General features: G+C 48.0%; 5 protein-coding genes across 5 annotated transcripts; 4 read left to right on the forward strand and 1 right to left on the reverse strand.

Annotated features, from left to right (window-relative positions):
* Positions 1-314: 314 nt before the first annotated feature.
* Positions 315-1,198, reverse strand: N7457_003923 (TRAPP complex core subunit BET3; the record flags this gene model as incomplete). The annotated part of the gene is made up of 4 exons (XM_057174968.1): positions 315-434; positions 509-700; positions 760-979; positions 1,164-1,198. 4 exons carry the CDS (start codon positions 1,196-1,198, stop codon positions 315-317), a joined length of 567 nt encoding a protein of 188 aa, XP_057032015.1.
* An 815-nt stretch (positions 1,199-2,013) lies between these two features.
* Positions 2,014-3,334, forward strand: N7457_003924 (WD40 repeat domain-containing protein; the record flags this gene model as incomplete). The annotated part of the gene is made up of 5 exons (XM_057174969.1): positions 2,014-2,151; positions 2,223-2,268; positions 2,325-2,405; positions 2,472-3,227; positions 3,282-3,334. The coding sequence occupies 5 exons, from the start codon at positions 2,014-2,016 to the stop codon at positions 3,332-3,334; spliced, it is 1,074 nt and encodes a 357-aa protein (XP_057032016.1).
* Positions 3,335-4,123: 789 nt separating this feature from the next.
* N7457_003925 (uncharacterized protein) lies at positions 4,124-4,647 on the forward strand (the record flags this gene model as incomplete). Its single annotated transcript, XM_057174970.1, has 2 exons — positions 4,124-4,304; positions 4,385-4,647. The coding sequence occupies 2 exons, from the start codon at positions 4,124-4,126 to the stop codon at positions 4,645-4,647; spliced, it is 444 nt and encodes a 147-aa protein (XP_057032017.1).
* A 956-nt stretch (positions 4,648-5,603) lies between these two features.
* N7457_003926 (uncharacterized protein) lies at positions 5,604-9,034 on the forward strand (the record flags this gene model as incomplete). Its single annotated transcript, XM_057174971.1, has 4 exons — positions 5,604-5,710; positions 5,772-6,133; positions 6,220-6,764; positions 6,818-9,034. 4 exons carry the CDS (start codon positions 5,604-5,606, stop codon positions 9,032-9,034), a joined length of 3,231 nt encoding a protein of 1,076 aa, XP_057032018.1.
* A 3,030-nt stretch (positions 9,035-12,064) lies between these two features.
* N7457_003927 (Hsp70 family protein) lies at positions 12,065-14,460 on the forward strand (the record flags this gene model as incomplete). Its single annotated transcript, XM_057174972.1, has 9 exons — positions 12,065-12,246; positions 12,296-12,902; positions 12,964-13,030; positions 13,117-13,384; positions 13,439-13,538; positions 13,605-13,714; positions 13,780-14,037; positions 14,116-14,142; positions 14,220-14,460. 9 exons carry the CDS (start codon positions 12,065-12,067, stop codon positions 14,458-14,460), a joined length of 1,860 nt encoding a protein of 619 aa, XP_057032019.1.
* Positions 14,461-14,655: the final 195 nt, after the last annotated feature.

A 14,655-nucleotide genomic window follows, 5' to 3' on the forward strand; every position in this document is an offset into this window, starting at 1 on the left:
CCACCAACTTTGCGCTGGTTTCAACTCCTCTGCATCGGAAGTCAAAGCAATTCCCCATGATGAATTGACCGCGATGCCCGTAATAAATCGCGTGGAGGTTTAGGGCAAGATACATCATAAAGCCTAATCGGGAGGAGAGAAGACAGATATACTCCGTCTCCATACGGAGTACGGAGTACGGAATACAGATAAAGTAATTATCGGAAACAGTGACGATCGAGGGAAACCTTCCATTCCCTGTAAACATGGCCAATGAGAACCCCCAGAACGCCCACTCTGTAAGTAGTGTAAATGCACAAATTCCCGCAATCTCGTTACTCTTCCTCCGGTGGCATCTCATCTTCGATGTATCGTACAAGTGAGACCCGCATCTCCGTGGTATCATCTCCGCGCAACACATCACTAACGAAGTGTGCCTCGATCTGCATTTGAACCTGGAATGGAGGTCAGTGATCGTACCCAAAGCAAAGGGAACTCAATCCAATCGACTGGAATGCTTCTAGCTTACCATCTCCAGGGACCCTCGAAGGACGCCACAAAGAATATTAGAGAACCATAGCTCATCCTGGGCCCGCCCATCGTCGGGAAGCTCCACAAAGTCTGCCAGGGGGTTGTCTTCAAAGATAAGGGAGAACTGGGTGTTGTCGCTCGTCCAATTTGTGACGGTGGGGGTGACGTTCAGGAAGATCTTAAAGCCAACCTAATCGCGATGTCAGCTACCACGGCCCTTCAATTTCCATTTGTTGCGATGATCTCCACCTTCGCGATCATATCAGCTGTTTCCCGAAAGTTGGCGCATCGGCCGACACCTGACTTGGCCAGGAAGTCTTCAATGAGTCGCATTCCGATATTGTATCCCATCTTGTCCAACTGCTTGTTGACTTCTTGGTAATTGCTATCATAGTCCTGGCATAATTGCGCAACAATCGTTCCATATGTTAATGTGACCAGCTCCGCATTGACTTTATCAACTCTTGTCCTGCGCACATGGATAAGGCTGGTTAGTTCGGGCTCGAGGATGGCAACACAGCGGGGTCAATTGGCCATTGCTTCAGAGTCCTGATAGAAGATGTCTGGGGTCTACTGACTTCCATATTCTGTGAAAAAAGCCATCGATTAGCAGAAGGTCCCTTGGATAAGACAGCTGGATCGGGTCCACTTACTCCTCCCCTATCCTTGAGGCTTTCGTCGACGACATCTTCAGACTTAAGCTTTGATGGCTTAAGTTGATGGTTTAAAAAATCAGTAATTATCTTCCAGACAAGCACGAGTAAATATGCCTGTTCAGGTTGATTAGGGAGATTGTGGGGGAGTCCGTGATTGTTGGAGTTGCTGATTGTACACAAGCCCTACTACAGAGGACGAAATCGACCATATGGAACTTTTTTCTGATTGGCTCATTTCCTCTACCGCCTTTATCTCCGCCTTCTAGACACCTTTGGAATGAATATAGATCTATGGATCTATGAATCTATGAACACCATATCTAGTAAAATCAAATATAAAAGTGTAAACATAGTATGGGGAGATGTGAACATATGAATATCTGTTTATCAGCTTCAGATCTTTTATAACGTCCTGTCTTTTTTTTCTCTTTTATCTTTCTATGTATCCCAGGTAAGAAAATAAAGACGTTCCTTGGACTCTCACTAGGTAAGGAACCGGCTATCAAATTACTTCCTCTATGTATTCAAGAAAGAACACATGAATGTAGCATAATATACATCTTCCCGAGGTGCTTAGAGCTCAAAACTCGATGGATGCAGTACCTCCCTCTGCAGTCAGTGGGGTGAATGGCTCGTTTTCTGCCATGCAATATCAGCGGGCACATTCCTCTGTGGTCGCTCTCGTTGCCCGTATTGAGTCCACTCACCGCCGACGGTGTCTAGGTGGGATTATCGTTCTTCCCGCAGCTGCTCGCCTTGAACTTTTGCTCTCCGCTGCTCTTAGTCGCGATTGGTCACCAACCAATTCTCTTACCACTTAATATCCTCGGAGCCGCCTGTTGTGACAATGTCTGGTGAAAAGCGTCCTGCTCCAGAGGCCTTCGGGACTTCTCAACAACTCGTGGTGAAGCGCAACAAGGCCGTCGAAAACGCGGGAACCGAGCTTGTGAAGGGTTCCTCTCAGAATGGAGCTCTTATTCAATCGGTATGCGCTAAATTTGCCTTTGAAGCTCAAGATGATCTGAAAGCCTACACATCGCTAACATGGGTCTCTAGGTCCCTCGCACAAGTGGTCTAGATGCTCCTATCATGGAGCTCACAGGTGAGATACTGTCTCGAATATGTCGGTATACACGCGCTAATAGAGCAATGTATTAGGGCACTCCGGTGAAATCTTCGCGGTTCGATTCGACCCTACCGCGCAACACATCGCATCTGGATCAATGGACCGTTCCATCTGTACGTCTTGTTTCTAGACAGGAATGCGACTGCTGAATAGTTCACTGATCTCATTTACTCGATTAGTGCTTTGGAATACATACGGACAATGCGAAAACTATGGTCAGTTGACAGGCCACCGAGGAGCGGTGTTGGATCTTCAATGGTCACGCGATTCGCGGGCACTGTTCTCGGCATCCGCAGACATGACCCTTGGAAGTTGGGATGTCCAGACGGGAGAGCGAGTACGCCGTCATGTGGGCCATGAGGAGATTATCAATTGCCTTGATATTAGCAAAAGAGGACAGGAGCTTCTAGTCAGCGGCAGTGATGACGGCTGCATTGGTATCTGGGACCCTCGGCAGAAGGATGCTCTGGATTATCTTCAAACCGAACTCCCTATCACCGCAGTGGCATTGTCCGAAGCCGGCAACGAGATTTACAGCGGAGGTATTGATAACACAATCCATGCTTGGGATATCCGGAAAAAAGCCATTGTCTATTCCATGGCCGGACATACAGATACCATCACATCGCTACAAATTTCCCCAGACTCACAGACTTTGTTGTCAAACTCCCACGATTCTACCGTTCGCACATGGGACATCCGCCCCTTCGCACCTACCAACCGACACGTGAAGACCTACGACGGCGCTCCTGTCGGGCTAGAGAAGAACCTGATCCGTGCCAGCTGGGATCCCAAGGGTGAGAAGATTGCCGCAGGTAGCGGTGATCAGACTGTGGTCGTTTGGGAGGCCAAGACAGGGAAGTTACTGTACAAACTTCCGGGTCACAAGGGTACTGTCAATGACGTGCGCTTTTCCCCCAACGATGAACCGATCAGTGAGTATCTCTTTTTCTCTGAACGCAAACCTATGGTGTCTAACAGCTTCACAGTCGTTTCTTGTTCGTCTGATCGAAACCTGATGCTTGGAGAGCTGGGTAAATAAGCATAAGTGATTTTAATGTTTTAATGAAGATAAGCGGGCGTTAAATTCATTTTTTCAAACACCTTGACATATATGCCATGTGCATCCTTCCCCGACCTGAATGCGGCTTCGAACTTCTGTTAGCAAGCCAGAACAACCTCCTATCCCGACTTTACCTACAGGATGTCTGGCTGCAAAGATGGTGGCTTGTGTCTGGCCCTCCAAAGCCAGATCTATGAAGTGTACACAAAGAATTTAAATATCGACAGCAATTTTGTCGTCGAATACTCCTATTAGTTTTCTTTCCTGAAAAGAGCATCCATGAATCTATTTGTATCTTCTAGATTCAACAAAATAGATGACAGGTTATAGCATCATCATCTCGGGGCTTATATCCGTGGTTCCCAGGAAATTTCCACTCGCAACGTCTGATCACAACTTGCCCTTGATTTCAGCTTTGTCTAAGAAAAGGGTCCATTTAGATCTTAGTCCATGACCTACAGACTCAACTGCCTACTCTTTATACATGCGTGTGCTCTTCTCGGGTGTCTCAAGTATACCTTGATGTTCAGTTGATACTCGACAAGTGAATGGGATATACAAAGCTTGAAATCATTCTTCATTCAGCCCGTCTAGCAATGGATGGATGGCTGTTTTAATTCCAGGGTAAACATACACATGTAGTTGAGCAGACATCCAAATGTCACTGTGGTTGATGTCTCATAGACCTGCGAGGCAGGCGCTACTCTCCCGAGTTGTTCTGTTTATCACCTCTGCTGCGTTTCTTCCCAAATCTTCAAGGCTTGCAACATGTCTACCTCACGAGCACTCGCTCTTGGCGTCTCCTATTATTCTCGAGTCGAATTTGTGGACGAAAAAACAGCCATCTATCGTGTCGTTCATATCACCCCCAATGTCCAGCCTGAAGCAGAGAAGTGGTCTTATCGTAGCAATCAATGTTTCATGTATCTCATGTTCATTTTCACTTTCGGTGAGTCTTACATTGGACTATGCGACTCGTGCAAGCTGCTCAGAAGACGTCTTTTCTAACCTCTGCTGTATATCGCATAGACGGGCATCTCGACATGCCGGCTATGTTCCATCTTCTGGTGCTGGTTATCCAGATGAACCTACTGCCCATGTTGATTTACTGCCTCGGGCGATCGGTTTCAGCCCACTGGCATGGTCTTGGGGGCGAACAAGGCCGGGGTTATGATATCGTATGTGGGCCACCCATCAGTGTCGCCCTTCCACCTCTCCGCGACGATTCCGTGTCCAACAATGCTACCTCGGATGGTGCCAACGTTACTACAGGGGAAGGAAAGGCCTGCTAGATGGGTCTGTAGTGGTGAGTTTCAATGCTTTGATGTTTCCAATGCATCTTCTCTTGCTGACGTACGGTACCTAACATATAGAATGACTACATACGCATTTCCAGAACTCCCTGTTTTCTTTTTTTCTTTTCCCGTTTGCGTCCATTTCTACGACCCGCGCAAGTCGAGCTGATGATCCACAGCAAGTGCTGATGTTTTACTTCGGGAATAAAACATCGGCTAGTACGGCTACACCTTTTACTCCAATATGAGACTCACTGGGTCAAATTGTGAAGAATTACCTGTCTAGACATCGATATCATTGAAAGTATGATTAGGACTATGCCACCTTTTTCCAACGCTCCAAGTGCTACATTAGACACACTGACACCTTGCGATATTAGGTATAACAGCGCATGGCCTCTTAGATGGCTTCTCGCTACCATTTTTACTGATGAATTTTGCAAGGCTTAGGTACTTCCGGTGGAAGCCAGGCATTGCGAAGATCTTCGTACACAGAATGTTCGAGATTATCACGCTTTGCCTGATATGTAAGAGTTCCCCCAAAGTTGTATATAACAGTCGTATCCCAGGGGACTCACGGGAGGCCATACTTTGGGACCCAGATCTTTGCAAACCACAGGGGGTTCTTTTGTTCAATACATAGATAGTATATAGTTCGGAATTCCTTTCTTTTTTTTATATATATTAAATATTCAAACCAGCATTAACATAGCATAGTCGAGTATAGTCGGGAATGATGCAATCGGCAAAAAAAAAAAAGCTAGCCCCAGTGGCTTATCTGGCCGAATCCAACCTCCACCCATTCCACCCGAAGCCTTGGGTGGCCGAGTTCTTGTTTATACAGCCTTGTTCTATAGAGGTCCTGAACGAAAAAAAAAAAAGGCCATCTGGCGCCCATCCATGACCCCTGCGGCGCTCAGATCTGCTGCGCGAACACGCGACGGAGCTGAGAGATGTACAACCTCCGCGCCGCCTGGATGATGGTGGTCTGGGCCTTCCTGTTGTCGCTATGGCTCACTGTCGCACATGGCATGCGAGATAGCCAAGTTAAGGAATTAAGGTAAGCTGGTTTCCAGTATCTGCGAGGGTATTCAAATCAACTAATCCCTGTGCGCCTGCAGACAAGAAACCGAGCGCATGTTCTTCCATGGCTTCGACAATTACCTCCAATACGCGTTCCCCGAAGACGAATTGCGCGCCCTGACCTGCGGCCCTCTTGTTCGCGACGAGAAGAATCCGGAAAATAACGATGTGCTCGGGAACTATTCCCTGACCTTGATTGACAGCTTGTCAAGCTTGGCGATCTTGTCCTCGAGTCCGGACAGTGGGGAGAGAGCTTTGGCGCATTTCCAAAATGGCGTGGAGGATTTTGTTAGATTATACGGTGATGGTTCAGATGGCCCTGCTGGTCAGGGCGAGAGGTCGAGGGGATTTGATCTGGATAGCAAGGTACAATTATTTGAAACCGTGATTCGGGGACTAGGTATGCTCTTTTCCTGCTCTTGGCTCATCGAGTGTCACATGTGCTCGGCTTTTGCCTGTTCATACTCGGTTGCTGACTTGTGTTAGGTGGACTACTCAGCGCCCATCTTTTCGCCGTCGGCGAGCTACCCATAACGGGATACGAGCCGTCAGAACGGGAAGCCGCGTTCGCAAGCGCATGGGATAAAAGTGAGTTTGAAAAAAGTGAACACGGCATTCCATGGAACAAGGGCTTTGTCTATGATGGCCAACTACTTCGACTTGCTGTGGATCTGGCCCACCGTTTGCTCCCGGCATTCTATACTGAGACCGGTCTTCCCTACCCTCGGGTCAACCTCCGTCACGGGATCCCGTTCTACGAGAATGCGCCTCTTAATCTCAACTCGACAGATGCCGAGCGAAAGCGCAAATCTAAAAACACGGCATCGTTTGAGCCTGCTGAGACTTGTAGTGCCGGTGCGGGCAGTCTAGTCCTCGAACTGACTGTCCTGAGTCGACTCACCGGTGATGGGCGATATGAAGACCTGGGTAAACGCGCATTTTGGGCAGTTTGGAACCGACGCAGTGATATCGGACTCCTTGGATTTGGTATTGATGTGGAGTCGGGGAAATGGGTTGGACCATGGGCCGGAGTAAGCCGAAATCCCACCTTGAATAAGTACAAACATAGACTAATTGTGCCTAGATCGGTGCGGGTATCGACAGCTTCTATGAATATGCTGTCAAAGCTCATGTCCTTTTGTCTGAAGGAGAGCGTCTGCCCTTTGACCCAGAAAGCCCCTGGGCAGCCTTGGACTCGTACTATGCCCCCCTGGCGGACTATCAGCATACCCCAGAGGCCTTCCGGCAAGTCTGGGAAGAATCGCACGCTGCGATCAATCGCCACTTATTCCGAGGTGAAGGATATCAACATCCCCATTTGGTTGTAGGGGATGTACTCACCGGTGCCACGCGAGCTTTTTGGATCGATAGTCTGAGCGCCTTCTATCCCGGAGTCCTCGCCCTGGATGGAAAGGTAGATGAAGCTATCCAGATTCATTTGCTGACTACCGCCATCTGGACACGCTACTCGGGTATTCCTGAGCGATGGAACGTGGCCACTGGTGATATTGACAACGGAATGCCGTGGTATGGAGGCCGACCCGAGTTCATCGAATCGAATTACTACATTTATCGGGCAACTCAAGATCCCTGGTATCTACACGTTGGAGAGATGGTTCTCAGCGATCTCAAGCGGCGCTGCTGGACCAAGTGCGGCTGGGCTGGCATTCGAGATGTTCTGACTGGCGAGCTCATCGATCGGATGGAGAGCTTCTTCATCGGCGAGACAGCTAAATATCTTTATCTGCTGTTCGATCAGGATCATCCGCTGAACAAGATCGATGCACCCTGGGTTTTCAACACCGAAGGTCATCCTCTCATAATCCCGAGAAAGATACCATCTCCTCGTCGGCAGCAATCGCCACCCCAGGACCAGAACGTCGGCGGAGTATGTCAAATTACTCCTTCCACGTTCTTTGGCGTATCTTCCACTGCATCCCGTTCAGACATTTTCCACGCTGCCACCTTGGCTCGCTTGGAACTAATGCCTGACCGAGGAATGGCCGAGGGCCCCATTTTGGAGGGCTCTTCTGGACATCAAAGTGTGTTTGTGTCCGATCTCTCATCACCAACCAACTACACATTCTACCCGTGGACGTTGCCTCCCCAGCTCGTCCCATTCAATGCGACCAGCGCACCTATGGCTGTTCGTCCCACGCTCGATATCTCATTCCCAGCACTTCCAGGCGGTGTAAACCTCGGACCGGGAGCACTAGAACGTGTCCGAGACGGAGTTCTTGTGAAAACGATTGGAGGGCTTCGATTGAGTATGGTTCAAGATGTACGTCTGGAAGACCCGACACCCATGGCTGGGGAGGAGGACGGGTACCGGGTGCAAGTGATCAACAATGTGCCTCTGGGCAAAGATGAGAAGGTATATCTCTCTCGCCAGATCACCTTTGATGTCGTCGACCCTTATGATCCGCACTTCACCCGGGTCCGCGACAATGCCATGCTTGACCTTGTCATTGACGTTCTCCCAGAGCCCTCTCACCGACGTAATGATTCGGCTCATCCACGAGATGAACAACCTCAAGCAGAGAATCCACACCCGCCACAGTCCCATCTCGGAGGCCACAACCCCGCCTCCTCTGTCGAAGATGCCGCAGTTGTTGACGCCCCGGACTCAACTGTAAAAGCCATGCTGTCGTCTCTGATGAACTCGGTGTCTTCGTTACTTCGCGATGAGCCGGCTGAACCCGCGCCTCTCAGACTGAGTCTGCCCGCTGCTATCTCCACGGGTATCGGTGCCAGCCCGCTACCGGATATTGAGGAAGCAGTCATTACCTCCTTATTTGGTAACCCATCCACAACCCGTCTGTCATGGTCAACTATATACTTCGCCGATGAGCTCTGTAACGAGAAAATCCTTCGTGAAGTTGCACATAGCCACGAGGTTCTCGTCATCAAACGCGGTGGCTGCACTTTCTCCGAGAAGCTCCGCAATATCCCTGCCTACCGACCAACGAGATCTGCGCTGAAGCTCATCATTGTCGTCTCATACGACGACATGCCATCACCAGGCTTCGATAACCAAAAGAAAGAACAAATGAGTCATTCCGGGTCTCGATCTACTGCCATCGCCGCTGTCCGCGCCGAGTCCACTCTTATCCGCCCACATCTCGACGAAGCCCAAATGACAGCCAGCGGCATCCCACGGAATTACCTCATCAGCATGGTCATGGTCGGCGGCGGAGACGAGACATACGAGCTCCTACGGCATGCAAGCGGCCTCGGAGTCCAGAGACGATACAGCATGCGCTCTCGTGGCGTCCCCATCACGAATCTACATATTGTTTGAATTTCAACAAATATACTATACCCTTTTGAAAAAACCCTTGGATCATTTGTGGCGGATTTGTTTCGTTTTGTTATGTGTGTATATAGTACATAGGTTTGGACTTGAATATAGCCAAACCCCAGTTTACAGAGAGGCGGTTTCGTTTCATCATATCCATACCTCCTTTTCCTAATGGTGCCCTACCTCTTAAATATCACGGGTATGCTATACACATTGGCCCTACTTATGCTTAGTAGGATTTGCCCTTCTGTAACCGCGGCGAGGGGGCTTTAATGTTACTTCGGACTTAAAGAGTTACTCTCCATCTCAGGCTTATTTTTACAAAAAGCAAAATTGCCAACGGCACGCTGGCCTTATCAGACTGCTGCATATAAATCGAGACTTTTCTGGCTCAAATTGCTACTCGCACATCCTCGGCCCCCAACACTCAACACTTGCCCATTTGTGGATGTCTGACATCTGGATAATGGTGTGTACAATACTTTCCCGTTTCAGATAAAGAGAATGGGTTGAAGGTACGGCAGTAGGAGGATGAGAAGATAGATTTAAGATCAAATCTGACGCAAAGCTACAAAAAGAGAGTAAGGACATATACCTAGAGTTGGAGGTGAAAGTTAGCAATGACTACATAGAGGGTTTATGTAGAGATCCGGTAATAGCAACTATCTTATTCTCTCGCCATCTTAAGACTAACTCTATTCCCTCTATATCTATTCAGTCTCTATTTTAGGAATAAGGATATCACTGATACGAGTTTCGAATATACTTTGGCTTTTCATTCCGTAGCTAGAAAACAGTAAGAATGACATGATCACAAATTTCAAGGTATACCTTGAAATAGCTCCTTCGCTAAGCTCTGATACCTGCTAGCCTCGTAGTCTAGGTGAATGATAATCACTGCGATTACTCTTCCACCCTCGCTTATTCCAATCTTGATATCCTAGCTCCCTCACTGTGACAACTTTCAGAAGATTGGGTTCTGTGACCTTTGCAGTGGCCTTTCCGTGCCATGCAGAGTAATCCGAGCCAGCACACAGAAAGAACTCCTTCAGCCATCTATTAGGCTCTTTGTGTGGGCAGATTGAGCTCTGCCTCCCCAATAGATTTTGCGAGAAGTTGAAAGTGTAGCAGTTCCGCACATATAGCGACTTTTTAGCTCGGCTCAGAGAAAGGGTGGGTCTCCCCATATACAAGTCCGTAATAATTTTGACTTCTGCGCAGGGATGGCTGGATACTTCGCATTCATGTGATAATATATCGTCGTAGGTCAATGCATGAGAGAAGTTGCCATCGAAGAATCGGCCCTCGGCGTTGTAGGTGCTGGTTGTGATTCTAGATATCACAAGTTGTCGCTCATTGAATGCGATGCTCAGACAAGGGCATATGTCGACCATACCGGCAAAAGGCATACATTGACGTCGGTAGAGAACACTACACCCGTAGCAGTGGCATTTCGTGTTGAATTGTTTGGGAGGTTTCCATGCTGAGCGTGGATGTAGAACCATACACTCCACGCAGTACTTCCAACGTGTGTTTTCAAGTCGGCGTAGGAGCTGGATTCGAGGATATTCGTTGAGTTCGGTATTGCGGTATAAGGGGACCCGCTGTTTTCTTGGGCATAAGAGTTTCAGTGGAGTCTCATCATTGCTTTTAATGAATGAAACAAAATGGGCATAAAGTTGTTTGCAGCTAAATGCCAGGCAGATCTGATCTATCATGGGGAGTTCGTCTTGTATTATGTCCAATATCTCCGCAGGGACTTGGCCACAAAGCTTGGATCTCTTCAAGACTTGAGGAGTGTCTTTGGAATGTGATTGCTTTCTGTGCATTGCCGATCGAAGTCTTTCGAGTGAAGTGGGCTTCATGTTGAGGATTTGAGATTGATATACCGATTGTCTTGGTGGGAAATATCGAGGATGGGAAGAGTGTAGATACTATTCTAAGTGTAATTCATTTGGCTCTGAATTGCGAGTTAGCTCTGACTCACCTTCTAATGACATTACTCGATCATCATAACTCCGACTTCGTCTTGAAGAAGGCGCGGAGCATCTATATATTGCCTCATTGGGCATAGTATACTAATGGATCCACGGGGCTGCTCAATACATACATGTACATGCATGTGTCTGTCCATTTGTAGGGAAATGGATGTATTTATATGTACCTGGTTAGACTCCTCTGGAACCACCACTCCGTCACGAAAATGGACCTCGCTCTTTTTCTCGGCAATTCTGCTTCTGTTCTAACCGATACATATTTTAGGAAACTTGCTCTCAAGGGGCATTTTTCGATGCTCGAACCTTCTGCTCTCGCGGGTTGAGCCCCTCCTTTCCTTACCATGACATTCACCCAGGGAATCCAAGATGTTTCACGCGCAGGAAGTGGAGGTGGCTGTGCTATTTATTAGGAGCGATTTAAAGAAAGTCCTACGGAGTACAGCAGGCAGACTAACCAAAGCCAGCAGATATGTACGGAGTACGGAGTATGTTAGCAGATATGTTGGGATTGTACCATACGAGCCACCCCTTTCAGCAAAGCAGCAAATCAGCAAACGAGAATCAAATACCAAAAGGATTAAGATACAAATACTCCGTACAACTCCAACATTAGTGCAGCTACACGTATTAAATGCTAGTTGGCAGCCCTGGAGATAGTAAGCCGCCACAAATTCCCGGGCGTTTGCCCTGATCACGGCCCAGGTCATGCATGAGTGAGCAACTCAATATAGAAAGACCGCGAATCGCTTCATGCAAGCCCCATGCAAGTTCGGCTTTGACATGGATCGAGAGCCAATAGAACTTGTCTGTAGCTTTCGTATTGCAGAACAGGTATAGTCGTGGCCTCGAGAGAAACTAATTTATTTCCCAACGAAGGCTAAAGCATCGGCTGAAAATACCCATAAAGGGACGTGGGGCTCAAAATGCTTAGAAACTCTTAAGATCGATCATATATCCACTCGAAAGGTCAAATCCGCCAGCTATTTTCTCTACTTCATTTAACTCATTCCCCTAGTATTTGTTTCTGCACAAGATGAACACCTCTCGAAACACGCCCAGCCTTCTGGATTTAGCTAAAGCAACGAACGAAGTCCTCTCTGTTGATTCAGATTCGGCTTCTGATGCAGATTCAGACCTCGATTTTGGTGCTATGGATTCTTTGGACCTAAGTGACAATGAAGATCTTATGGTGATCGCGATTGATTTCGGGACTACGTACGTCTACCATCTAAGTTCGTCTTCCTCACAACGCTCACTATCTTAGATATTCGGGTGTTGCTTGGGCAACATTGTACGATTTCAAACGCAAGAACATCAACCTGATCACCGAGTGGCCAGAATGCCCTCAGGAAGAAGGCAAAGTTCCGACGGAGTTGTTCTACGAATACGGCGATAAACACTGGGGATATGGAATCCCCGGAGATGCAGACCCAATCGGCTGGTTTAAATTACTTCTTTTGAAAGACGAAGATGTCCCAGAGCATATTCGCTCCTCTGACTTCTTTCTTCGCGCGAAGAGAAAAGTTCGAGACGAGGGCCTAACTGCCCAGGATATGGTGGCGGACTATCTGAAGCTTCTGTGGGATCATGCTCTTGAAATGATTTTGAAGTCTCGAGGAGAACATGTTGTCAATAATTTCAGATTTCATATCGTCATCACTGTCCCGGCGATATGGAAAGGATACGCACGACAGAGCATGCAGGAGGCTGCTGAGAAGGCCGGTCTCTTGGTTGAACGGGATGCAGGCAAAACCCGGCTGACGTTCGTGCCTGAACCTGAAGCTGCTGCGTTGGCTACTCTTGCTGAGGAGGAAAATGATGCTAAGCCTGGGGATGTCTACCTGATTTGTGATGCTGGTGGCGGAACAGTAGTAAGTGGAATGATTCCTTACTAGACGGACTCGAAAATGCAAAGGCTAATGGCTGGCACAGGACTTGATCAGTTATAAGATATCGGAGATAAACCCAATCACGCTGGACGAGGCTGTCGAGGGAACGGGTGAGTCGGCCCCTACCTAGGTGTCTTTGATGTCTCCGAAAGCAAAAGAAAAAGACGGGCTCTGACAAGAAAATCCACTAATTCAGGCGGCCTATGCGGCGGGATCTTTATTGACAACGGGTTTGAGCGAATCGTAAAGGCAAGACTAGGACGACGCTGGGAGCAAATCAGCCAAAATGGTATCAAGGAGATTCTGAGAGGCGAATGGGAACGGGGTATCAAACGTGCATACAAGCCCCAAAATGCTGAGAAAGAGTACGCCATCAGCATCCCTGCAGAAGCATTTGCACAGACCGGTCTTGATGACACGTCTCGCGAACCGCATATCAAGAAAGGCCGCATCCATTTCAAGGGGTAAGAGAGCCCTCCTCTGGCGCTGGGTGGCTCGTACTGAATTATTCCTATCAGATTCCATCTCCAGGAAGCGTTTGCTGAAGCCTTTGCTGGTATTGATAAACTGGTCGATGAACAACTCACGAAAGCCAAGAGCAAAGACTTGAAAATCAAGGTAGGCTGGAATATGAGTCTTGACACCGCAGTCTAAACATATCAGAGCTAATTCAGATTTCTCCAGAGTATCGTCCTCGTTGGTGGCCTAGGGTCAAGCCCATACCTCTACCAGCACATGAAAGACCGCCATGCAGCAGCAGGAGTCACCGTTCTTCAAGCCGGAGGCATGAAGCCGTAAGTTTGAAGGAATTATACATGTTTCTACTGATGGCAATCTAATGGCATTGTTATCTCTCTAGGCGTACAGCAATATGCCGTGGCGCAATATATAGAGGCTTCCTTGATGCCGAGAGTCTCAGCAACGAGGGCAACGATGGCAACGAACAAGGGATGAAGGGCCTCAATGTCAAGTCACCTATCAGTGTTGCTTCCACCATCTCCCGCATGAGCCTGGGAACTACATCATATCATAAGTACGATCCGTTGAAACATAGTACAGATGAACTGGAATGGCTTTCCGACGAAGGCGAGTACGTCGCTACCAAGCAGATGGAATGGTATCTTAAAAAGGCAAGTCTCTCTCCCCTTCGACTATGCATATCTTGTCCACTGACAAATTGACTGACATGATACAGGGAGATAACGTGTCCAAAGCCCAGCCGGTCCGTCACTCTTTCTATCGTCTATTGAGGAAGGATTTGAAAGATGGCTTTTCCGATGAGCTCTACCATTGTCCCAGCAGCGATCCGCCCCGTCGGCTGGATGAGACCGTACAGGAATTGTGTTCAGTCAAGTGCACCTGCAAAATCCCGCTTGACAGTCCCCTTCTCAAGGATCATACCAGTGCGGATAAGAGAAAGACTACGAAGAAGCTGGATTATGTTTTGGAGATGGTTCCTTCGGGGGCGGCCATGGAATTCAACTTCTACATCGCTGACCAGAAGCAGGGATCCCAGAATGTCGACATTGAATATCAGTAGATAGATGGCGAGGCTGATAAGTCTTCTTCCAAAGGTAGTCTTGAATACTATATTCCGTATGTGTATATGCGTGTTGTTGTATTAATCGCTAAATTGAAGCCTAGAGACCAATAGGAAGTGGTATAATGGTTTAACTTCTTTATTTCAATTTGAACTAGAGTGATATTCATGGCCTATGCGCCAGGATACGAGTCA

The sequence above is a fragment of the Penicillium paradoxum genome (assembly GCF_028828445.1).
Source record: "Penicillium paradoxum strain IBT 22861 chromosome Unknown utg000004l_segment0_segment0, whole genome shotgun sequence".
NCBI classification, from domain to species: domain Eukaryota; kingdom Fungi; phylum Ascomycota; class Eurotiomycetes; order Eurotiales; family Aspergillaceae; genus Penicillium; species Penicillium paradoxum.